The sequence below is a fragment of the Poeciliopsis prolifica genome, unplaced genomic scaffold (genome assembly GCF_027474105.1).
Source record: "Poeciliopsis prolifica strain line A6 unplaced genomic scaffold, Auburn_PproV2 SCAFFOLD047, whole genome shotgun sequence".
Classification (NCBI taxonomy): Eukaryota; Metazoa; Chordata; class Actinopteri; order Cyprinodontiformes; family Poeciliidae; genus Poeciliopsis; species Poeciliopsis prolifica.
Window position 1 is genome coordinate 432,788 of NW_026562422.1, and position 26,784 is coordinate 459,571.

The 26,784-nt window shown below is 38.6% G+C and overlaps 1 protein-coding gene across 1 annotated transcript in view; it reads left to right on the top strand.

Moving 5' to 3' along the window:
• The window catches only part of akap6 (A kinase (PRKA) anchor protein 6), a 165,507-nt gene that overhangs the window by 96,892 nt on the left and 41,831 nt on the right, over positions 1 to 26,784 (top strand). Inside the window, exon 15 of the mRNA XM_055057090.1 lies at positions 9,366 to 9,486. Coding sequence (XP_054913065.1) covers positions 9,366 to 9,486 — 121 coding nt within the window. The remainder of the gene's footprint in view (positions 1 to 9,365; positions 9,487 to 26,784) is intronic.

A 26,784-nucleotide genomic window follows, 5' to 3' on the forward strand; every position in this document is an offset into this window, starting at 1 on the left:
CACTTCACAGTCGGCTACGAACCGCTCCAGCGAGAGCTGCAGATCACTACTTGATTAAGCCAATCCACATCGTCCGCAAAAAGCAGCGGATCCCTTCAACACCATGGCTGCACCAAGAAATTCTTTCCATGAAAGTAATGAACAGAATCAGGGACAAAGGACAGGCCTGACAGAGTCCAATTCTCACTGGAAACGAGACCGACTTACTGCTGGCAGTGTGGACCAGACTCTGACACCGGTCATACGAGGACCTGACAGCCCAAAATCAAAGGGCCCGGTGCCCCATACTCAAAGGGAACGCCTTTGAGTATGGGGCACCGCAGGGCTCCCCAAGGGCTCCCCAAGGGCTCCCCAAGGGACACAGTCGAACACCTTCTCCAAGTCCACAGAACACATGCAGACCGGTTGGGCGAACACCCACGCACCCTCCAGGATCCAGTGATCCATGACCAGGATGAAAACCACACTACTCTTCCTGAATCTGAGGTTTGACTGTCCGACGGACCCTCCTTTCCAGGACCCTTGAATAGACCTTGCCTGAGAGGGTTACACACCATCCAATCCAGGCTCCGGGGAAGACCCAGGACTTTTTGAACAGGGTTGCTGCCACAACAGGCGCAGACAACCTTGCGGCCACAGCTCTGATAAGCCGCCTCAACAATGGAGACATGAAACATGATCCACTCAGACTGAATGTCCCCCACCTCTTCCGGATCGTGTTCAAAGTTCTGCCGGAGAAGGGAGTTAAAGCTCCGTCTCACAGGGGACTCTGCCAGACGTTCCCAGCAGACCCTCACAACACCTCTGAGCCCGCCAGGTCTGACCGGCATCCTCCTCCACCAATTTACAAGTGGATCTGCGAAAACACAAGTGCAAACAGGAGGATATCCAGTATTTGGATGAATGGGATACATTTCCTAAAGAAATGTTTCACCTTCCAGGCTTCCCTCTACATTTTCTGATTATCTTAAGTTGCAATTTTGTTTTTAAAAAAAATATTTTTCTTTATTGTGTAACTCTGCTGTCTATAAGAGACACTCTTTAAAGCACAACATTTTGGAAAATAGAAAATTACTTAAAATGCATTTTCAACATTTTAAAAAAAACTCTCTGTTGTACAGAAATCTTAAGATATTTATTCATCTCCAAGCCATATAGTAGATTTTTTTTGTAACTAGGGCTGATTGAGATTGTCATGGCAGACATGAATAATAGATTCCTAGAATTCAAATTTCCTCAGGTGACTGAGTGTCAGAATAGCTCTCCATAGCACTCCTACACACTCCACCAGCACGGTATGACAGAAAAAGAAGCTGACACTTCAAACACTTTGTAACCATCCCAGCACCGAACGCTGTGCCACAGTGGCACCACGTCGCTCCTTCCTCTCAGATTTGTCTGTTTTTTCGTCTTCAACCCCATGAGATATCCTGTTTTACAAAGCATTTAGTTAACATTAGTGTGTGAACAAGACAAAAACGATGGAGAGGAAAGGAGGGGGAGTGGAAAACTGACAAATGACAAGAGAAAACAATCTGTGCAAGTGTTGTATCTGCTTTATCTTCCTGAGTCAGTAAAGGGCCGCTCTACTCGCTGCATAATGAGGAACGCCGCCTCAAGGGAAGGAAGCAGTGCTTGCTTGCTGTGCTTCATCTTTTCTGTGTAGCTCTTATTTTATTAGGATGTAGAGAACATGAAATGTGTAAAGCTGCACGTAGGTGTTGGAGAAGCAGGCAGGGAGGACGTGGGAGGAGCAGAAGTTGGAGGAGGGGGAGGGAATGCAGTTCACTGTACCTGAGAGGAAAGGAAAAAGATAGTTTGGAGACAATGGAATGGAAGAGGAAGTTCAAACTTTCATAGAGCCTCTCCTCAAAATGTCAGTTTTACAGTTAACTTAAGCAAGCAAGATTTCTCTATGTATTCTAAAAAAAAAATGTATATGTTTTAAGAAAAATCTGGAGAATATTTTGTTTTCTTTTGATCAAAGAACGATTAATATTTTAGAAAAAAATAACTTTTTAAGAACCTTTGGGGATAGCTTGCTATAAAGTTCCACAGCATCCAGTGTTTATGTAATATTAGTGAGACGTTGCTTTTGATTTTGATATCTCCATTTCTCCCAAGATTAAAATTTCAAAGAGTGAAAGAGTGAATTGTTTTTTTTAACATGGTTACTCTCTTCAGTGTAGGCTCTGTGCTTTATTTGAAAAACAAAACAAACAAACAAAAAAAAAAAACACAAAATATGCACATATGTCCTTTGTTATGGTGTCTACCTTTGTGTATAATGTAAATGAACATGGTTAACTGCCATGACCAAAATTGCCAAGGTCAGACTTATATGCTGCTACTTTTTCCACACTCTTTGAACACTGTGATGCAGCTAATATACAGCTTTTTACCAGTAGGCTTCAAAAGGCTGGCCTGCTGTGTGATGAACAGGAGCGCACGAGCTCTGGAGCAAAATAAAACTGACATTGAGAGTGACAACAGCAGTGTGTGAGGTTGAAGGCCTTTGGCGGTGATAGTGGAGAGGTGGAAGATGCCAACAAGTACTTTTTTCTAGTAGTCTACTGTTTCTTTTCTTACAATAGCCGTGTTGTAGGCATTGTTCGAAAAAAAAAAACATACGTATTTGTGTTACCAAAATATATTATATTGAAAGTTAAAGAAACCTTTTTGTGTAAATATCTCGTTACAACATAGACACATGCGGATTACTGACAAGATCAGCTTAAATATGCAAACTTCCAAAGCTTTCAATCTGTTGCTGAAACTGTTTGTTGTGGAATTGTTTCTTAAAAGAGCAGTGTTATGTAAAATGTAATTCTGATGTTGTTCTCTCATCAAAATCATATCAAAATCCTACCTTGGAATGTTGCTTTAAATTTTTTATGCATGTTTGAGGAATACTTTAGTCTCCCATGGCAAACATTCTGGGTACAGGAACTCTCATCAGGCGCTGCCTATTTCAACAAAGCTCTGTCTCAGAGCTACTGTTTCTTTAAATATGATGCTATAAATATATCATCTTGTTCAGCCTGTTAGAAATGTTTATGTCAATGTATCTAATGTTCTAATTGTCTAATAGGATAAATAAATTGTATAATGTGAACAAAAAATATTCCAGGAAGGAACTTTGACTTTTTCCATCTGATAAAACAGTCTAAAATTGTTGAAAACCCCTTCCTAAAATTTCCATTACCATACCTACTAATTGTACATGATCATTTAAAAAACTGCCATGCTGTCAAGTCACAGTTGATTGTGTTTTTAAAAGTTGGAAATGATAAATCACATAGAAACTTTAGTATTGCTAAGAGTGGAGCAAAATAAAGGTATATATTTTATTATTATTATTATTATTATTAGTTTTCTCTTCTCTGCAATCACAACTAGTTTTAACTGCAATTGGTGTGTTATATAACATCATCCTTTAAAAGAACTCTAAAAATCTTGATTTGTTTTCAGAGATCAGTGGATTTAGTTTTTTAATTCTCAGTTGACATCATTTTTGTTGCCTTAGAGTGTGTGTATTTCTATGTGTGTATATGTGTACATCCGTTGTGATGAGGCTGTTTGTGACGTGATTGCTGAATAAAGTGCCCCTTAGTGTGTAATTGTCTTAAATTGTGTGCATGCTTCTATGTGTGTGAGTGTGCATGTCGTCATGAAAATGCTTTAGGCTCGAGTGATTGTCAAAGTGTCAGTTGTGGTGACAAGAGAACTCCAAACAATTTTGCTGCTAATGTCGAGAAACGCGTTGATGATCCCTGCTGAGACTGAAAAACAGAGAATATATAAATAATAAACACACACCTTAACAAAATGGCTGACAGTAATCTGTGTGTTTGAGCAATCGGCCCCTGTTCCAGGAGCATAAATATTAGATGTGATCCTGCGTCGAGGAGGATAGTGAAGATGATGGAGGAGGAAATGGAAACAGAAGCAGATGTGTGCAGGGAGGAGGAAAAGGTTGGGAAGAAGATTACAGAGGTAAAATAGTGGAGAGAAAAGCAGAAGAGGAAACATGAGATGGACTTGTGAAAGAAAATATGGGCATGATACATAGGGAGAAGGATGTAGGAGATGAAACAAGGATGAACTTGAAGAGAAAAACAACAGAGCTGCTCTTTCAAAATGAAAGCCAAGAGAGAATAAGAGACGGAAAATACTGAATTATGATTTACTGGTTTCTGAAACCAGTAAAAAAAAAAATAGAAGAGGTAAAATAAATGAAGTATAAAGTAAACAATGGGGACAAAAAGAAAATAAACTGCAACACTTAAACTTATTTTTTGATCAGTTTCCATGACAATATAATCAGACTTTCAATATGGCAGACAGAAAACAGATTGAGGTTACTTTATGACAAAATGAACATTTGTCAGTGGTAATTAATTTGAATCCCATGTCAGAAGCAAGTCATTTGCTTAAATCTTATGTTAGTTTACACTCAAACACACTCACACACACACACGCACAAGACTATTATTAAAAAGTTTATTTATTTAATTTGGTCAAAAAACTGTGTGAAACACATTATATAGATTGATTACATAGTGGCAGATATTTTCAAACCTTTGAGAAAATTGATCCATTAAAAAAAACATATTCCTGAAAGCCAAAAAATGTCTTCATGTCAACCAACCACAACAGCACAGACTGGCTTTCACAAAATTCACTTACAACAAATTGAGATTCAAATATATGGAAATGTAAAATTGCTTTTGAGAACAAGTTAATTTAATGATTTAGTGATTATGACTCTGTTCACCTGGATAAACTGACTTTGCTTAGGTTGAAGTTCAAACATCAGAGGAAAAAATACAATGTAAGAGAACACAATCAATCAATCAATCAATCAATCAATCAATCAATCAAATTTTATTTGTATAGCACAATTCAGCAGCAGGGTATTTCAAAGTGCTTTACATCATAAATATAAAAACAACAGTAGAAGACTAAAATTTTAACCTAGACAAAAATGTCTTTATGACAACTTGACATAAACCAAGAAATCATGATCCGTATATATATATATATATATATATATATATATATATATATATATATATATATATGAGACCCAATACCCACCATGGAAAAGACGGTTAGAGGCTAAAATCAAGGTAACAAGGAGGGAAGTGAGCCAACTGTCAGAGCTCCACAAGGGTACAATGAAAAGACCAGTACCCAGAAAGTACAGTCAGATGCCCATACCTGAAGCACTTGAAACTGCCAAACAGAGGCTCCAAGCCTTGTCCAGCCGCCTAAAGAGATACACAAGGGAGAATGAATCCAGAAGGATTAACTGGCTCTTCTCCACTCAACCAGCTAAGGTGTACTCTCAATGGCAGGGTAATAACAACAGAGCAGACCCACCAAGGCTGGAGACTGAACAATACTGGAAAGGCATATGGGAAAGGGAGGCGTCCCACAACAGCAATGCACAGTGGCTGATCTCTCTACGAGAGGACCACAGCAACCTCCCTGAGCAAGCCCCGGTAACCATCACTGTGACAGATGTTCAAGAAAGAGTCTCAGGTATGAAAAACTGGACAGCACCAGGGCCTGACATGATCCATGCCTACTGGCTAAAGAAACTCACTGCTCTCCATGAGCGACTGGCAGCCCAAATGAACCAGCTGCTACAAAGTGGGACTCACCCTGAATGGTTAACTGAAGGGCGGACAATCCTAATCCAGAAGGATCCATCAAAGGGTCCAGTCCCACCCAACTACCGACCAATAACCTGCCTCTCCACAACCTGGAAGCTCATGTCAGGCATCATAGCGGCCAAGATAAGCAAACACATGGATAAACACATGAGCATGGCACAGAAGGGCATCGGTGTAAATAGCAGAGGAGCCAAACACCAACTCCTCGTAGACCGCACAGTTGCCCGAGACTGCAAAACCCGACACACCAACCTGTGCATGGCTTGGATCGATTACAAGAAAGCCTATGACTCAATGCCGCATACTTGGATCATTGAATGCCTAGAGATGTATAACATCAACAGGATTCTGAGAGCCTTCATTGCAAACTCGATGAAGCTGTGGAAAACCACCCTTGAAGCCAACTGCAAACCACTTGCACAAGTGTCCATCAAATGTGGCATATACCAAGGAGATGCTCTGTCCCCGCTACTGTTCTGCATAGGCCTGAACCCCCTCAGCCAAATTATCAACAAGACTGGCTACGGATACCGACTCAAAAATGGGGCCAACATCAGTCACCTCCTCTACATGGATGACATCAAGCTGTACGCCAAGAGTGAGCGAGACATCGACTCACTGATCCACACCACAAGGATCTACAGCACTGACATTGGGATGTCATTCGGACTAGAGAAGTGTGGTCGGCTGATCACAAAGAGGGGGAAGGTGATCCACACAGAAGGAGTCTCACTCCCACAAGGAACAATAGCAGACATAGAGGACAGTTACAAGTACCTAGGTATACCACAAGCCAATGGCAACCTCGATGAGGCCACAAGGAAAGGAGCCACAGCTAAATACCTCCAACGAATAAGGCAAGTCCTGAGAAGCCAGCTCAATGGCAAGAACAAAATCCGTGCGATAAACAGCTATGCCCTGCCAGTAATCAGATACCCTGCTGGAATAATTAGCTGGCCAAAGGAGGAGATAAAAGCCACAGATATTAAGACTAGAAAGCTACTAACCATGCATGGAGGGTTCCATCCCAAATCCAGCACCCTGAGACTGTACACGAGCCGCAAGGAAGGAGGCAGAGGACTAGTGAGTGTGAGAACCACTGTCCAGGACGAAACAACTAAGATCCATAAATACATCAGGGACAAAGCCTCAACAGACAATGTGCTCAGTGAATGTCTCAGACAACAGGGAACGGAGGTTGAGGTGCCAGAGATACCATCATGGGAGGACAAGCCCCTACATGGGATGTACCACCAGCAAATAACCCAAGTGGCTGATATCAGTAAATCCTACCAATGGCTGGAAAAAGCTGGACTCAAGGACAGCACAGAGGCCCTCATCCTGGCCGCCCAGGAACAGGCCCTAAACACCAGAGCAATAGAGGCCCAGATCTACCACACCAGACAAGACCCAAGGTGTAGGTTGTGCAAGGAGGCCGAGTCCGCACATCATAGCAGCAGGGAAGATACTGGCAGGGAAAGCGTACATGGAGCGACATAACCAAGTGGCAGGCATAGTGTACAGAAACATCTGTGCAGAATATGGACTGGAAACCCCGAGATCAAAGTGGGAAACACCCCCAAAGGTGGTGGAGAACACCAGAGCTAAGATCCTGTGGGACTTCCAGATCCAGACAGACAAAATGGTAATGGCGAACCAACCAGACATTGTCGTAGTGGATAAACAACAGAGGAAAGCCGTTGTGGTTGATGTAGCAATACCAAGTGATTGCAACATCAGGAAAAAGGAGCACGAGAAACTGGAGAAATACCAGGGCCTCAGGGAAGAACTGGAGAGGGCCTGGAAGGTGAAGACCACAGTGGTGCCTGTGGTCATCGGGGCCCTCGGGGCAGTAACCCCCAAACTGGAGCAGTGGCTACAACAGATCCCAGGAACAACATCAGACATCTCAGTCCAGAAATGTGCAGTCCTTGGCACAGCCAAGATACTGCAGGACCCTCAAGCTCCCAGGCCTCTGGTAGAGGACCCGAGTTCAGAGGATAAGAACCACCCGCGGTGGGTGAGAAGGGAATTTTTTTTTATATATAAACATTTTAAGGCAACAAAGCTGATGTCAACAAAGAGTTTTCTCAAAGGACAATGTTATATAACACACTAATTACAATTTAAACAACTATCACCAAATTAGTTGTGAATGCAAAGAAGACGGAATTTAAATCAAACCGCTTCTTTCACTGTCACACTGCTGAAAAATAACTTTAAAAATCACACATGCGAGTAAGGCATTAACTTTGACAGCCCTAATCAAAACATATATCTGATTTCTTAATTATCTTTTTTAAATAAACTTTTATGAGTTTAAGAAAGACAATTTAGGTGCTCTTTATTTACATTTATCACTTTTTCCATCATCAGCCTTTTGTCGTGATTTGCAATGAGAATCGGTCAAAGTTTTGTGATTGTGTCTGGACGTAGAAAGGTTAGAGTCAATGCCTTAACATCCCGGTACAGAGTCAATGTCAATGTCAATGTCAAATTTATTTATATAGCACTTTAAAACAGGTATAAAACTGCACCAAAGTGCTGCACAGGAACAACAGTAACACAAGTAGATAAAACAGAATATCAAAAAATTGCTTCAGTTAAAAGCCAACGAATAAAAATGAGTTTTGAGAAGCGATTTAAAATGATCCAGGCTGCTAGCAGATCTAATCTGAAAAGGCAAATTGTTCCATAAATTAGGAGCAACAACAGAAAAAGCCCGATCTCCTTTCCTTAGTCGGGTCCGAGGGACTGTAAGTAAAAGCTGATTGTTTGATCTGAGGGTTCTGGACACAGACTGAAGTTTTAAAAGATCCTGAAGATAAGGGGGAGCTAACCCATTTAAAACTTTTTAAGTTAAAAGAATCTTAAAATCTATTCTATACATAACAGGCATGTTATGTATAGAATGTCATGCTTCCTGGTTCCTGTAAGAAGCCGTGCCGCTGCATTCTGGATCATTTGAAGTCAATGAATCTGTGATTTAACCATGGCACTATATAAAGAATTACAATAATCCAGACGAATGGTAATGAAGGCATGGATCAGTCCTTCAAAGTCCTTAAAACAAAAATAAGATTTGATTTTTGCTAAAATCCGTAGGTGATAAAAACTCGATTTAACGACAGAACTAACTTGTTTATCAAGCTTTAAACAGCTATCACAAGTAAAGCCAAGATTCCTAACTGAGGTCTCACAAAATTGAGCCAAAGAACCCAGAATCTGATCTGGTTTTGTAGTGTAAAGACTTTGGCCAAATAATATAACTTGAGTTTTTCTTTGGTTTAGGTGAAGAAAGTTTTGTCCCATCCAAGATTTAACTTCAGCCAAACAATCTGTCAATAACTGAAGAGATTCATTATTTCCATTTTTTAGTTTAAGGGGCATATAAATCTGGACGTCATCTGCAAAGCAATGAAAGGAAACGTTAAATTTATGAAAAATCTGACCTAGAGGTAATAAATATAAAATGAACAAAATGGGACCTAAAATTGAGCCTTGGGGGACGCCATACTTTAAAGGTTTGGCCCCAGAATAGCATTGGTCAAGAGTCATCCTGCATAACATCCTACCTGCTGTTTGGATGAACCCATTTAGTCAAGCAAATAAAAGTCAAATAATAATTTCAAAAGTTTTAATCACTGCAAACAAACTCATGAACCTGTTTCTTTCTATTATTAGTTTGCAGGAGTTTGAAGCAGAGTACCAGGAACTGTGGGAGTGGCTTATGGACATGGATGCTATGGTGACCGACAGCCACCAGTTGATGATGTCAGAAGAGCAGAGACATCACCTCTTCAAAGTAAGATAGGCTGCTTTGTGAGTCTCTTAGATGGAAAATGTTATTTTCCAGCACAAGTTCTTTGACTTCACAAGTAAAGAACTTGTGAAGTCAAGTTCTTTACAGTAACTGCCAGTGACAGTTACTGTTTCTGTCACTGGCTACCAGTGACAATAAGAGTCAATGAACTGTATCTATGTAGCACATTTCTAGTCATATCAATCACTCCACGTACTTCTACATTAAAAACACATTTAGATATCAGTATACAGATTGTTAGTCAACTTATTGCTAAAACTAAACCCAAACCCAAAACTTTCTGTTTCCAAAACAACTACTTTTACCACTGAGCTCTTAACATGATAATGACGCACAAGAAACTGTAACGCTGGGTCTGTTATGGGACAAAAGCTTCTTCATGTCCTAGGGATTCTAATGATTGCATATCATTGGGAACTGTCCAAACTGGTTACTCAGCCTTGTAAATGTGTGATTTATTTGCAGTGTAAACACGAAGTGGAATTGGTCTCCTCTGCTCTGACCATTGGCAACATTGTAGGACAGATGACTGCAGTGCTTGATGAGTGACAGGAAGGGCTCACAGCAGCTCCTGCTGCTTACTCAGGACAGAGCGGGGCGTCAGCTGAGATGTATACAAGGCTCTAACAACACAGAGCCCAGATCAGACAATGTGCACCAGATAGACATGACTGAACATTAGATTTGTCACTTGCTGTTTTTTTTTAATCAAAAGTCACCAGAGGGGTATTAATTACAGTGACAAATATTATAAGTGAGCAAGAGTGAATCTTCCTTTCCCAACCAGCCATTCGAAATATTTAATTGCTGTTATGGACATGGATGCTATGGTGACCGACAGCCACCAGTTGATGGTGGCTGTCACTCATCATTTATATTATATAAGCAAGTTGAAAACCTGAAGGCTTCAGGTTAAAGTGCATTGGAAAAAAAACAAAATAATTTAAATTTGTCTTTCAGCTATTGAGAGGGATCATTGGCCTGCTCAGATAAGTGACAGTTGTTGACCAAATGCTGCTGGTTTGTAACAGTCAGTCAGAATTGACTGGACAAATTATTATAGGCACATGTTTAGGTTCCTCCTGCTCTGCCAAAAAGATTTGGCCTTGTCTTTTCACTTCTTATTTCAGGTAATCATAAAAAAATTGTAAATTGATAATATCTTGACAGTCTCTGGAAGGAATGTAGTATCAATATTTCATTGCCATTTCATTTCATTAAGGTGCATCAGTTAAGCATCATTTACCTGCACAACAAATTAGTCAAAAATGAAATGAAATGGAAGGAAAAAATAGGACAAAATACAAAAAACAAAACAATTTACACATTTTAACAAATATTGCACATGATTAGTATTAGTGCACATATGCCGATATTTAGATGGCGATCTCAATATTGCCAACTAACATTGTTCAAAGATATTGATTTGTTTACTATTTTGCATAGAAAGTGTTTTTGAACAGTGTGTGCAGATTTGGACTGTCAGTGACTTGAGAGAGCTGCATTTTTTTCACGTTCCTGGCTTTTGTGATACTGGGGTTCCTCTGGGACCGGGTTAGGGTTAGAGCTTTCCTCTCTGAGGCTGTGCCGCTGCAGAACCCACACACACATGTTCTGGACGGAGCATTGGAAGAAGGCTAAGAGCTTGATTTTCAGTGGATGATTTTTCCTGGGAACCTTCAGGTAACAAAATCTCTGCTCTGGATTTAAATTACAGCTGACTGACAAATAATATTGTAATTGGAAAACTCTGACCTTTAAAAACTGCAACCTTTATGTCTGCGTTCCTGTAAATCTTCTATTGGCATGAGTGATTAAAAGCAATTTATTTCTAAAACAAAAAGCAAAGATAATCTAATTACTGATCAGAAAGGATCAAGTGAACATATAACAAAAAGCAAATTATTTTACCTAATGATGGAAAATACAAACTGAACCAGAGAGCCCAGATCAGACAATATGTGAGTGATGTGAGTGAACACTAAAATATTCACAAACCATCAACTACTCTAGATATACCACACTCCTCTTTCTGACTTGTTGTCATAGGAGTTACTATGACTACAAGCCCAATCTGACAACCCCTTGAATGAGATGTTTGCAGTCATATGTCAGTGAAGGCCATAACAGAACAAGTCAATGATGCAAATACTTGCGGTACCATGATACATGAAATAACAGGGGGCTTCCATATGCACTGGGGAACGAAGACTTCCATTTGAACCAGAATGTAGCTATGAAGAATCATAACTTTGTTTTGTTTTCAAAAATTTCTTTTTTTTTTCTGCCTTACTTTGTGTGCTTCTCTCTGTGTGTGTGGGTGTGTGTGCGCGTGTATATGTGTGTGTTTGTTCATGCGCATGCTCGCCTGTGTGTGTGCACACAACGGCATAATTTATTTATTTGCTTGATGAGAGTCACCTGGCCTGCGAATTATTGATAAGTGTAAAGATGAACTTAATTTCTCCATAGGAGTCACACTTAAATATTCATCTCCTAATGAATATTCATGGCAGCGATGATGCATGCATGAATTTTAGATGACTCCAGAATCAGTGGGCATTGTCTTCTCCTTTTTCACTTTCTCTCTCTCATTTTTTTGATGTGTCAACTCTTCTGCTGAATTATTGATGTTGATCTCAACAGTATTTCTTCGCCTAGTCCAAGGTCGCTTCGGTATACTCTTTCTTGCCCTCTTCACCACTGCGACTTGCAGAGACAGGTCTGCAGACAGGTCTACGCTGCATGCTGCTCACATATGGATTTTTTTATACCTTCATGTTGGAAAAAGCCTGTGGACAGAGACGTCATGTTTTTGTTTCCCACACTTTATCTGAATTCGTCTGCCAGTGCATTGTGCACCTGTATACAGCACATCTCTGTTCATAAGAATCTAACAAGGTAAATACATTTAGTGGAACTCACCACAGTGTCTTAGTCTTGGATATTCAATTGTCTTCTGAACTCTTGTCTTTTCAAAATTTTAAAGGGTGCAAATTTTTGCGTGTCTTCCAGAATAATATATAACATTACTTTGTAGTATTATTTTCTAATATTTTCTCTCTCCGCACCAGATTGGTGAACAGTTTCTTAAATGGCCAACCTAAAGCCTTGAATCTGTTATTCTGTGTAAATTTAAGTAAAAATTAAAAAATACTGTGTGTGCTTCAAGACCTGTACGCTCTTATGCCACATTAGAGTTACATTTAAATCTACATTTTCTCTCTGAGGCTGTAAATTTATTAAAATGCATAATCAAGTTAAGCCAGGAACTTGATCATGGTAGGTAACCCTACCATAAGAATAAAATACAATACGTACACAATTTAATTAATTTAATTTTCATAAAATGTAATATGCAATATCTTTATACCAATCCCCTTATAATGATGGAACTATCTCATATTGTCATATTGTAAAATTGCCCCTTATGTAATTCCCATTAGCTCAGATTAAACAATGATAGTTCAGCTCTACATTATAATGTCAACAGGTTGATATGAACCCTTTCAAGTGCTAAGTAGATCCATAAAACAAGTCAACACGAGGATACGTCATAACTTTCTTTGGTTGAGCAAGAAACAAAACTGAAGTAATTCTTCTTTCCTTTTATTATTTTCTCCACTTGGAAAAGGCAAGTTTTATGATTCACTTCAGTCCTCTTATTTATTTTATTCAAATGCTTATTTTTCATCTCTGTATTAATGAAAATGTATCATTTTACCAGAAGTATTTGCTTACCTGCCTTGACTCACATATGAGCTTAAGTGGCATCCCATTCGAAATCCATATGGTTCAACATTACATTGGTCCATTTTGCAGCAAGAACAGCTTCAACTTATCCATGACATCACCAAATAGAAAAGTGCCATTTATCACTTCAGAGAAAGCGCCTTCTCTGCTCTAGAGTCCAGTGGCGGCAGCTTTACACCACTGCATCCGACATTTTACATTGTGTAAAGTGTCGGATGCTTTTTACGCATGTTTGATGTTTGGCTTGGATGCAGCTGGTTACCATGAAGGCCCATTCTATGAAGCTCTCCTTGGGCTAATCTGAAGGCCACATGAAGTTTGGAGGTTTGTAGTGACTGACTCTGCAGAAAGTTGGTGACCTCTTTGCACTATGTGCTTCAGCATCCGCTGACCCGCTCTGTCAGTTTATGTGACCTACCACTTGGCTGACTTCCATTTTCTTATAATTGAGTTGACAGTTTACTGTGGAGGCTGCACAGTGGCACAGTGTGTAGCGCTGTTGCCTTGCAGCAAGAAGGTCCTGGGTTCGATTCCCAGCTGGGGTCTTTCTGCACGGAGTTTGCATGTTCTCCCTGTGTGTGCGTGGGTTCTCTCCGGGTTCTCCGGTTTCCTCCCACAGTCCAAAAACATGACTGTCAAGTTAATTGGCCTTCCCAAATTCTCCCTAGGTGTGAGTGTGTGTGTGGATGGTTGTTTGTCCTGTTTGTCTCTCTGTGTTGCCCTGTGACAGACTGGCGACCTGTCCAGGGTGACCCCGTCTCTTGCCCGGAACGCAGCTGGAGATAGGCACCAGCACCTCCCGACCCCGTTAGGGAGAAGGGTGCTCAGAAAATGGAATATGGGGAATATTTAGGAGTGAGAAAAATTTCACCACTGGATTTGTTGCACAGGTGTCACTCTATCACAGTTCCACACTGGAATTGACTGAGCTCCTGAGAGTGAACTATTCTGTTTGTAAAAACAGTCTGCATGCCTAGGTGCTTCATTTTATACATCGTGTTCCATACTATTATGCAAGTGATATTTTCTTAAATGGTCACTGCAAATGATGGTTAGTATAATTTTCAAGTCATGAACTATTACTATGAATCAAATTTCACTGAACAAAGCTCCCCTAGAGAAGAGTATTTTTTTTTCAAAAATAAAAAGCTCAAAATACACTGTTCCAAATTATTATGCATTGCAGATTTTATATATATTTTATGAATTATAAAGAACTGCAAATGGTCATTCTTTGAATGTGCAGCATTAAGTGGTCACATGTACTAAAATTAAAAGCTATTTCAATCAAAAACATCTTAACTGACCGAGTTACATGTTAACATAGGACCTTCTTTGATATCACCTGCACAATTCTTGCATCCATTGAACTTGTGAGTTTGTGGAAAGTTTCTGCTTGAATTTCTTTGCAGGATGTCAGAAAACCTTCCCAGAGCTGCTGTTTTGATATGAACTGCATTCCACCCTCAGATCTTCTGCTTGAGGAAACTCCAAAGGTTCTCAATAGGGCTAAGGTCAGAGGAGGATGGTGACCACACCATGAGTTTCTCCTCTTTTATGCCCATAGCAGCCAATGACACAGTGGTATTCCTTGCGGCATGAGAGCATCTTCATGCATTGTGATGCTAATGCTAATATTTCTTGGTTGTCAGGTTGGATAAATGCAGACCACCTTCAAATGCAGATCTGATGTCTCGTCAGTTGTTTGATCACTCCAAATCACATAGTACACAGAAATCAACCAATCACAACAAATCACTAACAACTCCCGCTATTGCATGTGTTGAAGGGAAACATTTTCACCTTGCCTGTTTTGAGTGCTATGTTTAAAAAAAAGAAAAAAAAACCCTCCAACCTTCCAGTGTTTTCATTCAGTTCCATTTTATTTTTTCACTCCATGTGACTGTTAAAGAACCTTGCAGTGATTCCCTTGAACACAGAACTCAGCCTTGTAACCATAGTAATGCCAGGGCCAAACAAAAGTTGTTCTTTTCCCAAAATGTTTCTGCAAGTGTGTGTGTGTATGTGGTGTTTGTATGTGTGTGAATTGAAACTGGGGAAGAGTAAGATATGTGACTGTGTGTGTATGTGTGAGGGTTTTTGTCCTCCGGAAAGGGAAAGCTTGGCTGACAGTTGTTGTGCGAACAGCCTTGGCAGGCTGAGACTCTACTGTTTATTGTGATGCTGTAGATGGATTCACTTATCAACCTTGGATAGGAAGGAAAATAGCTGCTGAAGAGTGTTTGTATGTTCTTTGATTTCAATTGATGCATGCAACCACTAATGTAATACCTTTAGACCATATAAATTAAAATAATAAATGTTTCTTTGTTGTTGTTTTTCTTGTTATAAAAAGGGTGTAAAACTTCTATCTGCACCAAGTAGTCTAAAAGTAAGTGCAGAAAAATCCATCTGTTGTTTTGCACTCATTCCAGATTTGGTCTTAGCAGAAAAAGCTCCAAAAGAAAAACAAAGACATTCCTCTGTAAGACTTTGCAGTTCTTTCTGTACGATTTTTAAGGACAGATAAGTTTTTAGGTATGCACAATGGCTTCTTACCAGTATGAAACAAAAAAAAAAAAAAATCAGAGTAAATAGCACAAAGTATTTTAAAAGACATTTCTCACCCTGGGCATTTTCTGCTTCAACTGGGAAGATTGCATAAAGGAATGAATATTAGGACAAACAGAATCAAATAAAGTATCTACCCCACAACAATACATGGATATTACCATGCATTCTTAGACACTTTATATAATGTGAAAAGGAATCTATGAAGAAGAAGAAAAAAAAGAAGAAACGTAAACAGACATCTACTGCAAGTGTGTGTGTGTGTGTGGTGTTTGTATGTGTGTGCATTGAAACTTAGTCTTGATCAGCTGACTAATGCGTAAACAGGAAAGTTTGTTTTTCAGCAAATTTGATTGACCCTCATTTGTAATTTGCATGCTCCTTATGTAAAATAAAATACCTATGGTATGTTGATGTAAATGGTTGTAGCTCTGACAGTCATGCAGTCAGACTTGTTCGACTGCATGTTAAAAAACTTTAAAAGTGAAAAAGTGTAGGGATAATACATGGCTCCCTGTGGACAAATCAGAAAATTCTGTTTAAGATTTAATTTGACATTATTTCTTTGCATTAAGTCATCACGGATGTAGCTCCACTCCTTGCTTCCCTCCCTCTCTTGCTCTTTCTCTGTCGCTCTCCCTGCGGCAAGTTCCAGTAGAGTCCAACTAATTACAGTGGCTATCAGGAGAGTGTATGTGTGAATGTGTGTGTGCATCCCTGCCGCTAAATTCTCATTTCAAATAGCCCATGGTGCTCTGATGGAGCACTGAACCACTGGTACATGCACACACTCACGCAGTTCCCCACTCATACACACACACCTGCTCATTAACTAGGTTCCAAAACCAATCACAGCGAGTGTGACAGAGGAGCTCTGTCTGAAGTCATACTTACAAGCAGTGTGTGTTTTACTGGCTGTCTGGTTATCTCTGGTTTACCAAATGAAGAAACACTAAATAAATTAGCACACACTGGTGTACTGAAACTACTTCCTTTGAAAAAATAGATTTAATATTTAAACACAATTATTTCTTACTGCTGGAAACTTTCTGTTCATACATCATGCACACAACATTCATTGTGAAATCAAATAAATATGAGAAGCAAGGCCAAGGTTAAATTACATGAACTCAGCCTTTTGGTGTTGACGAAAGAGAAAAAATAAAACAAATCACATCTACCTTTCAAAATAGAGTGGAGTCCCCCATATTCATGATCCATTATTTACGGTTCGTTTCTTAAATACAAATTATTCACAGAAAATCTGGCTATTTGCATATAGTTTTAATGCAGCATATGTCTGAAATATGAAACAAAAAACAGAAATTAAAAACAGTCTGTAGAAATAATCTACATAATGGTTCACTTAGTGAACTGAACTACTGAAATACATTAACTTTTCAATAGTTTCTAATGTATTGAATATGATACTTTTGGACATTTTGAATAACACAAGTAAATATGTCATAAAAAGAAAAAAAAATTGACCAAGCCGACATCAAAATGAAACACCATTTAGAGGACTGCACCCATCTGCTCTGTTTTTCTACAGAATTAAAAAGAAGAAAATCAATACGACTAAAGAAAAGAGAATGGAAGATGACAGGAATTTCTTTGTTTCAGTAAGTATCTTCTCAACGCAGTGGACAGAAGTCATATTTGGGGTCCCCCAAGGATCAATCCTGGGATCCCTCCTATTTGTACTTACATGCTCCCACCAGCTCAGGTTAAGAAGAAATAAGATTAGATAACATAACTATGCAGACGATACACAGCCCTACATTATGATGTCACAAAGTGACTCTGAACCCATTGATGCTCTAAACAGTTGTTGTTTTTGTTGTATCAACCTTGTAGACCTCTCAGGTCCAAACACGAAGAAGCAGAATTTCAGCTTCTATACAACACAAATCAGGACAAAAAAACCCTGCAAAACAACCAAAACACTGAGTTCCTTTAAAGATAGACTAAAACCTATCTGGTTAGAGTAACTTTTGATAGTAAGAACATTGATCAACACATTTTATGTGTGTTTCCATAATGATTTTGATTATAGCATTTGACAAGATGTAGTATGTGTTGTTTGTCTCATAATTGATAAATATGACATTTTTATGATGCACTTTGAACTGCCTTGTTACTGAAATGAACTCGACTTGATTTTCTTTCACTTTCAAGCAGCCTGACCATATAGCAAAGAGAGAGACGGGGGGATAAGTGAAGTTTAGTATTAACCTGTGAGTGAGACAGAGAGAGAGACTGGGAAAGAAAGAGGTTGAGAGAAAATCTTTAATTAGAGACAGATGACTTTGCCACGCCTCAGAAGGTTGGAATTACACTCTAGGCTATGAGGCGAGGCTAATTTCACATGTAATTGTTGCCACGATCCTTGCTGTGTTAGTAAAGCTCTCACCCTCCTTCTGCTTACTAGAGCTAAGGAAAATAAAATGCAAACGAAAGACAAAACGAGGCGAACACATTTGTTTGAAGATAGGAAAGAATTTTGATACTTCCAATGAGTAAAAGGAAAAATAAGTAATAAAATACACAAATAGAAAGTAGTTAAATAAAGAAAACTGGGAAAAAAAGAAAAAGGACAAACAGATTATTAAATCTCACAGCAGTCGTGTCAGGAGTAAGAAATAAGAAGAAGAAAAAACAGCAAAATAAATGTCAGTGAACAGGAGAAAAATGTGGAAAAAGAGAAAATCAAAGAACATTATTTCAATGTCTCTTTCTAAAGATTATACTTTACACAAATTTTATAGTAAAAAGTGGTTTAAAAAATAGTAATAATGGCCCAATATCACTAATAAGATCAATCACTGTTTTTGTAGAAATTGTCTAGCAATTTCTGTTTTCTTCTAGCAAATGTGCTAAGGATACATTTCATCAGAGATTATCTAGTGGGTCAGATAGAACATTAAGCTCATTAGAAATAAAACAAAAGGATTTATGTTCCAATAAAATATAATATAAACATATAAAAACATTTTGGAGTCAAATTTCTGAACCAAAGAAAGAGCTTTTGTTTTTGCAGTCACTGAGTTAACCCCCGCTTGTCCCTGTCATCATATTCTCCACTTCTTTAGAATAAATTGCAAGTAGGATCTCAGGGTTTTGTTCTCCTCCTCAGTTCTCAGTAATAAAGATGTTCAAATTTAGAGTCAAAATCATAACATTATGAACAAGTCAAGTTTGTTTGCATAGCCAGTTCAACATCAAGCCAGTTCAAAGTCCTTAACTTGACACGAACAAAACAAACCAATAAAAAATGCTGGATTCTGCCAAAATGCAGAAGCAGAATAAAGACAAGTAATGACAAGTCTAGACTACAATTAATCTATTTTAGTCATTATTAAGTAAAGGCATGTATATATATACACACACTAGTGAGTCCCTTTCCTTTCATACTCTGTGGGAAGTATCCTTTCCATCCCCTGGTTTCTCACCAGCCAAGTCGCTGATTGATGGGATCCATTTATGAGTTGCAGAGAGTCTAAAACAGTAGTCTGTGTCAGGTGGGAAGAAGTCAAGGACCAGCTGCATTACTAGAGGAGCCTGGATACTGGAAATGTGTTTGTTTTGGGTGAATGCAGTCCTCATGAAGTTTTCTGTAGTGTACTGTATTTTGACTTCCAACAGTTGGATTTTTTTCTGTCAAAGTTTGTAGGAGGAACTGCGATCTTTGCACTGTGCCATGCAATCATCAGTCTGGGATCATAAATGAAACTGTGCTACAAGATTCAGATGGAGGTTAAAATTTCTACAAATGTTAGGAATATTTGGTACAAATTTAGTCTCGAGATTGGGGATCTGCCTTTGACACATAATACCCAAGGTGTAGTAATAAACATCTACCATATGTGTGTGTGTGTGTGTGTGTGTGTGGGTGTTTGTGTGTGTGTGTGTGTGTGTGGGGGGGTGTGTGAGCGTGTGGGTGTGTGTGTGTGTGTATGTGTGTGTGGGGGTGTGTGTGTGTGTGGGGGGGGGGTGTGTGTTTCTGGACAGACAAGTTTGTTTTACTTTAAATGCTTTGGACTGAGAGCCTGTCATTGTTCAGCAGTCAGTAAATGAGTGCTTAGAAATGTGCATGATCTGTTCAGCATCACTGTCCTCTAAACTTTTACAAAATCTCTTTGCTTTATATCTCTACTATTTTGTCCTATGTGTATGTTGCTAAGTATGAACTAACTCTGTGGGTGTGTGTGGGTGCGTGTGTGTGTGTGTGTGTGTCGGGGTGTGTGTGTGTGTGTGTGTGTGGATTATATGTCCTGTGGGAGGCTGTTTCCTCTGCGTTTGTTCTGTCAGTCTTGATAAAGTCGGGGATATATCTGCTTTAGAACAAAGAGACACGACTCAGCAGCATCTCACTAGCTTCCCCCTCCCCAGCCCTCTCTCTTCTCTCCAGCTCTGTATCTCGTCTCTCTTGAGACCCCCTCATCTTCCCAGGAACACTTTCTGAGTGAAACCTGACACTAACTCCCTCTCACACACAGAAACAAGCTGAAATCTAACGTGGAACTAAAAGTAGTTTGACGTGGAGCACTGAGCCAAAGTCATACCAAGGTTGGTTCCAAGCCTGTTCAGAGATTTTGTGAGAAACAACAAGCATAAGATGATAACCAGTAATCTGATTTAAATAAATATTTTGTAGATTTAGATTTTTTTTTTTTTAGTCTGATCAACTTTGTATGATTATAATAATAGGAGGTGAGATTGGGAATTTCCTATGCTAATAATATTTTACGTTTGCAAACTGTTTTCTAAAGTAGCCACTAGTTACTTTAGGTCATGTTTATTTTCAGTAAGCAATCAGCCTTTTGATTATCAACTCTGCTGTTCTTGGTCCATTAGGGACAATCTGTGGCATTACGATGCATTCATAGTTGGAATTGGTGTTCATTGTGACAACATTGTTGAATGAATCCAACAAGAGCTTGGTTGGATAAATCAAAGATATTTAGACATTAAGACATTTCTCAAAAACTCAGCTTTTATGACGCAATGCTAGACTTTTTTCTAGTTTTGCACTTTGGTTATAAATAAATAGTGTAAATAATCCACCTCTCGGGACAAATCTTGTTTTTTTCTGTTAAAACGATCAATCTGAGTGTGACAGAGGAGCAGGTGGCACATTATGAAAGGAGAGCATGCAGAAAGCAGAAGTGTGAGGATTAGCTCATATTCTGTTCTTTATTACAACAATAGCACAAATGTTTTGTTTTATATGACAACTTTAGGGATATTTTCCATTTAAACTGAAAATATATGAAGTAGTAAATTAATTTATGAAGTAACACAGAGATTGCTTCCTTTAAGCTTCAAATAATCCCCATTGAATACTGCTCAGTTTTTACTCTCTCCCACCTTTTTTCTTTAAATTTGTGTGTTTATCTCAAGAGACTTACAGAGACCTCAAACTGTTTGTTTTGTACTAATATCTTGAGAGCCAACCACACAACCTCCAAACACACACGTGATTCGATGCAAGGCTGTATTTACTGGTCAGTCAAATGGCTCATTCGAGTTTCCATGGTGACAATTCAAACATGTTGCCAGGTCTTTTGTTGTTGCCTCATTTGCAATGCCAAAGTCTCACCCACTTTTTCCTCTGACAGGAAGCTTTTCTAAACTTTCAGAAACTAACACCAACACAGAAAGTAGTCAAAATTTATGCAAAATATATAATTACTCTAGTTTATTCATTTTATCAGCAACAAGAGGTGAAATTTATTGACATACAATGAAATAATGCAACTCTTTAGTTTTAAATACGCAAATACTTTAAAAGCACAGTGAAATGAAAACACAGTGTTCATTTACAATACTTCCAGCAGGTCTTTATGGAGGAGTCAACACTGATGAACTGATAAATGGAAAATTCTGCATCTCTTGTGTTTGTTCAATATTCATCCATCAATGAGCTAATGGACCATTTTCAGATATGTTGCCTTCTATTATCCAGGTAGTGTTTATAACACCTGGGAATGTTGAGGCCTCTATGGCTTTTGTAAATGCCTATTTATTTTAAGGACAAAATTAATTACAGGATTTGATCTTGTTACTCTGACACTGTATGAAGAAAACATGTACCCAATTATAAGTTGTATTTCCTAGTAATAACCAGCATTTTTAAATTGCTCTTTCTGCAATCTTTTCATCCACTTTGACTATCATCGTAATTTAGTCATAAATGTTCTATTTTGCAGTAAATCAAGAGGAAAAAGTCACCAGTCACAGGCAAAACCTTTCAAAACGTCTGAACAAAAACATTCAGAGTTTACAAGCATCAGAAACCACCACATTTATAAACAAAATAAAAACTATTCTGAAATGTATCCCTCCTCTAACACTTCTGACAAAGTCGCTCTGCTATGCAGCCTCTAATTTCCCTCATTTGGTGGATGAATCTGTGAGAAGAGCAGGGGGAAAAATCTAATGTTCAAATTACATTAGATGTTTTTCATGTATGACTGCCTTTTTGCTGACATTTCAGCTCTGTGCTCATTAATATGGAGACCAAATTAAAGTTATGATTGCTTGTTGATTTTCTTCCCTCTATATCCTCTTCTCCCCTGCTTCCATCCCTCTTTTCTTCCCTACTCCCTCTTTTTTATTTGCTTTTCTGCTTTGTAAGACATTTATCCCCTAAGTTTTTACATGCACTTTAAAACATGTTTTGGTAAAGTTTCTATTCCATCCAGTTGAAAAACAAAAGAATCAGTGCATATATTTCTTAGTAGAATAGCTCATTTAATAGCAAACATCTCGATCACACTGGGAATTCAATGAATGGGCAAAGAAGAAACATAATCTGACCTACAATTTTGCAAATTTCACACCCATCCATTCATTTTCTTACACCCGTTTCCCTAGTGGGGTCAGGAGGGGTGCTGGTGCCTATCTCCAGCGAATGAGGCGAGGTCACCCTGGACAGGTTGCCAGTCCATCGCAGATTTTACATCATATAAAGCTAATTAGAAAAAATAAAAAGGCAATCTAAGGTGATCGACAGGTGAGAAAAAGCCCCTCCCTTTCAGTAGAACCACACTCAGAGCGAGAATCTGCCACAGCTGTCTTGAAAAGGCAGAAAACCCATTCAGTTATGACTTCTTTGGAAAAGAAAAAACAATGTACAGCTTTGGTACTTGTGGCTTGGGCTGTGGCTCCTTCCAGAGTAGAGCACAGAACTAACATGAGAACAAAATATAGAATCAATCTTTGCAAGTTTATCCAAACGTTTTGTACCACAAGCCATCTTCAGCAAGTTGAAATTATTCAATGAGGCTACTTATTGATTAATAAAAGGCAAATATATATATATTTTTTTTCTTTTTATTTCCACACCAATAAATTAGACATGTAATTTTTCAGTGAAACAACACAGAAAAGAAGAAATAATTGCAGATCCAAAAAATAGTCTCTAACATGTACACTGAGAAAAGAAAGCTGGGCAGTTTTTCTTTTTTGTTTATCTAGAATGCTTTTTATTTTTCTGTCATATTAAAAAGAGACAATCTTCTTTAAAACGTTTTCTGTATTTAGACAAACACTAAATACAGTGCCTCCGTGTATTTAGATCTGCCTAAGTCTGTTTTCTGGTAATGCCAAAAAAAAAAAAAAAAAAAAAAAAAACATGCCTTATATTTCTGACTTCTCTTGCTACTATTGTTAAAATGAAATGTGAAAAAAAATCATATCTTTTTAAACTTTTTTTTAACTTTTTGATTGGATCACGCTTCATATTTTTGGGATTTCTGCTCTTTTTCATGTTGCAGTATAAATCACCAATTTGTCGATGACCATAGTCAATTTTCTTCCTTTTGTTGAAGGCGTGATAATCTCCTTTTATGACATATCGTTTCTAGTGTCATGACAACCTGAGATGCTAACATGGCGAAGTGCCATGTCAGGCACTTAGCCATGTTAGGCACTTGAACTTTCTTAGTTGAAGTTCAAGTTGTTAGCTTGTTTCTCTTTTCTCATACAGCAAAGTCTTACATTCTTAAGCTCCGTTATTGCTCATCTCGGAGGCTTTTTGTACCTTTGTTGTGTGTAAGCAAATTTTACGGGTGGGTTTTTCTGTGATGTTTAGCCTGAGCCTTCATGTTTCTCTTAGTGTTGACAAGTTTTCATATTTATTTGTTACATTTCTTCCTCTTCTCCTTTCTCTCGTCCTCAATCTGCTTTTTTGTCTTCCTCTTCCTCCTTTGCGTTTTTTGCTCTCCAGGCCAGCGCTTCTCAGTCCATCCTTGCATGAAGACTGACTGGGGGCATGAATACATCACAACTAGCCATCCATGCATCCCCCACCCCCACCTCTTTCCACTCTCCTATTTTACCAAGATCCCTCTCTCAGCACTTATCTCAAACTTTGAATCTCATGCATTTTAATCAACACGTCTATCTTACGAGCTCCCCCTCTCCCTCTTTGACTTTGCATCAGTGGCGTCTTTCACACAAACAACAACAAAACAGCATTGCTCTTCTTCTTCTCCACCAGCTGCATGTCCCCTTTTTAAATCAATATTTGCCATCAGCAGATAAATTGTATAATTTCCTCACTGTTAGAGGAATGTGACGCTGACATATTTACTTTCCACTTGTTTTCTTTTTTTGCCATTGATTCCTTGTTTTTGTGGCGTGGCTATTAGCTATCTGAAGGGGATGGATGGCCGTGAAGTGAAGAGCAATAGCATCTCCATCAGAATAGTTGACATTGAAAAATGGCCACCACCTTTTTGATGACAGCGCAGCAAAAACACACTCGTACACACATATGCAGTTACACACACACATACACACACACGCACACACACGCATGCATGCATGCAGGCAGAGCAGAGACATTTAAATATTCAAACAGGCAGAGGCGTTAATGATAAAGGACAAGGGAAAAGTAGAATCAAGTAGCTATCGATGCAGAAAATGAAAAGAGGGGAAGAAAAAAGAGGGGCTGAAAATTAAGTAAAAAAAGATGGAGCTATTGCAGGATTTACGAGAGGAGACGGATGGAAACACATGGAAAAAAGCTGGATGAATTAGGCAAACACAAGTGAACAGTACTGACAGTTTTACAGTAAAACTACTAAAGATAGACCATTTACTTCTGTAGGTTAAAGAAGAAGAACAACAAAACATACAATTTGAAGTTAGGAAAAATATGTTATTGCTATCAACAAAATAGCAAAGAAATACAGAAAAATCTGAGAAAATTGAAGAAAGGTACCCAGAATGTCTAGCCTGATACAACATACTGCAAATATGAAGCAAACAATGAAAACAGAAAAACAGATTTTCAAGAAAATTGATCAATAACAAATGTTTGCAGCTGAAGCCAGATAATTACATACACTGTGTGAAAAAGATAACTTTATTCTCACTGACATTAGAATCAGACAAGTAAAAAGAAACAAAAAAAACGTTTAAAATAAAATGTTTAAAAATGGCAAATACTATCAGTGTGCTTGATAGACTAACACTGCTACCTTTGTGAAAATGTGGTGTGTTTATGTATTTTTGTTTTTACCCTGTTTCTTGGTGGGTCTGTTAATGGGAGGGATAGCGGGCTATAAAAGGCTGCTGCTAAGACCCGAGGCTGCTGTGGAGCAGAGTAAACCAGCATCAGTGTTGGTGAATAAACACCCAGTGGGTCTGCAACTTTCCTCTGCCTCAAGTCTCCTACTTGATCCAGTCGCTGAGGGACATTCCAAGAGGTGGAGCTTTAATGGCATCATTAATTTACCACACTTTGATCCAAAATGGCCAACTTCCTATTGAGTTTGCACCATGGCTCCAGGAGAATTTTACATAGGTCCCACAAGTTCCACATACACCAAATTATATGGGGTTGATTTTAGAAATATTTCCAGGGGGCGCTGTGGAGAAATTAGGCCAGGTTGGCAAAATGTTGAACTTAATTCCCTTTGGGGGGTGAAATAGAATCAATCAGTGAGTTTGGTGCAGCTTGGCTGAACAATGTGGAGCCCAATGTATGGCATCAGCATGACATCTGTCTTCATCACACCCACATCCTCCACTAAAACCGTTCAGTGTTGGAAACCAAGTAACACCAATACACCTTCCATGTTGATTAAATCACAAGGGTCAGCTAGGAACTGTTCATAGTAAAACTTTACAATTCCTGTTCTAAGAGGCTGTGGCTACAATGATTTTATGATTTGACCACTAAATATTGTCATATGGCCTCTGTGGATTTCTACATCTCTAACCTGACTGTAGTTGAGTGGAGCAGAAAGAAAGGAAATCTGAAATGCGTCTTAAAACAAGATAACCAGAAAAAGAAACTTTCTCTGGTTATCTTACTAATAGGATGTATATAGAATGGTGGCAGTTTATGAGTTCATTAACTGTCATGATTTTAGATGATAGTCACAATGTATGTGAAATAAATTGCGGTTCCGTTTGATTTTAAACTGGCTCTTTTGTAAAAATGCTGTAAGTTGTCAACTAGAAAGGAAAGAAAAGGCAGCAGTGTAACTGTTTCTCTAAACTTACTGGAAGAGGCATTTCAGAGATTGAAAGTTTGCTATTTTCTTCCATATGACTTGGTGCAAAAGCACAAATCAGAATAAATGTAAGTGAGCTATTCGACAAGACTTTGTGATGCAAAGCCATGTCTATTCAAGAAAAGAAACAGCTCCATAAACACTGAGCATCCTGCCATCAAATAATGTTTTTACCTCTGGATAACTGCAGCAGTTTTCACCATAATGTAGTCTATGCATGTAAAGTGAAATCTGCAGCCAGTCCCTTGAACATGTCACCAAAAAATCATCTGCAAATGATAAAACAAAATGGTGAATAATAAAAATAAATGTGTACAAAATATATTCTTTTTTAATAAACCTAATGAGGCGGTTCATATCCAGAATTGAATGTGAAAGACATTAATAGCAAAAGCACTATGTAATGTTTCTCTGGGTACTCTGT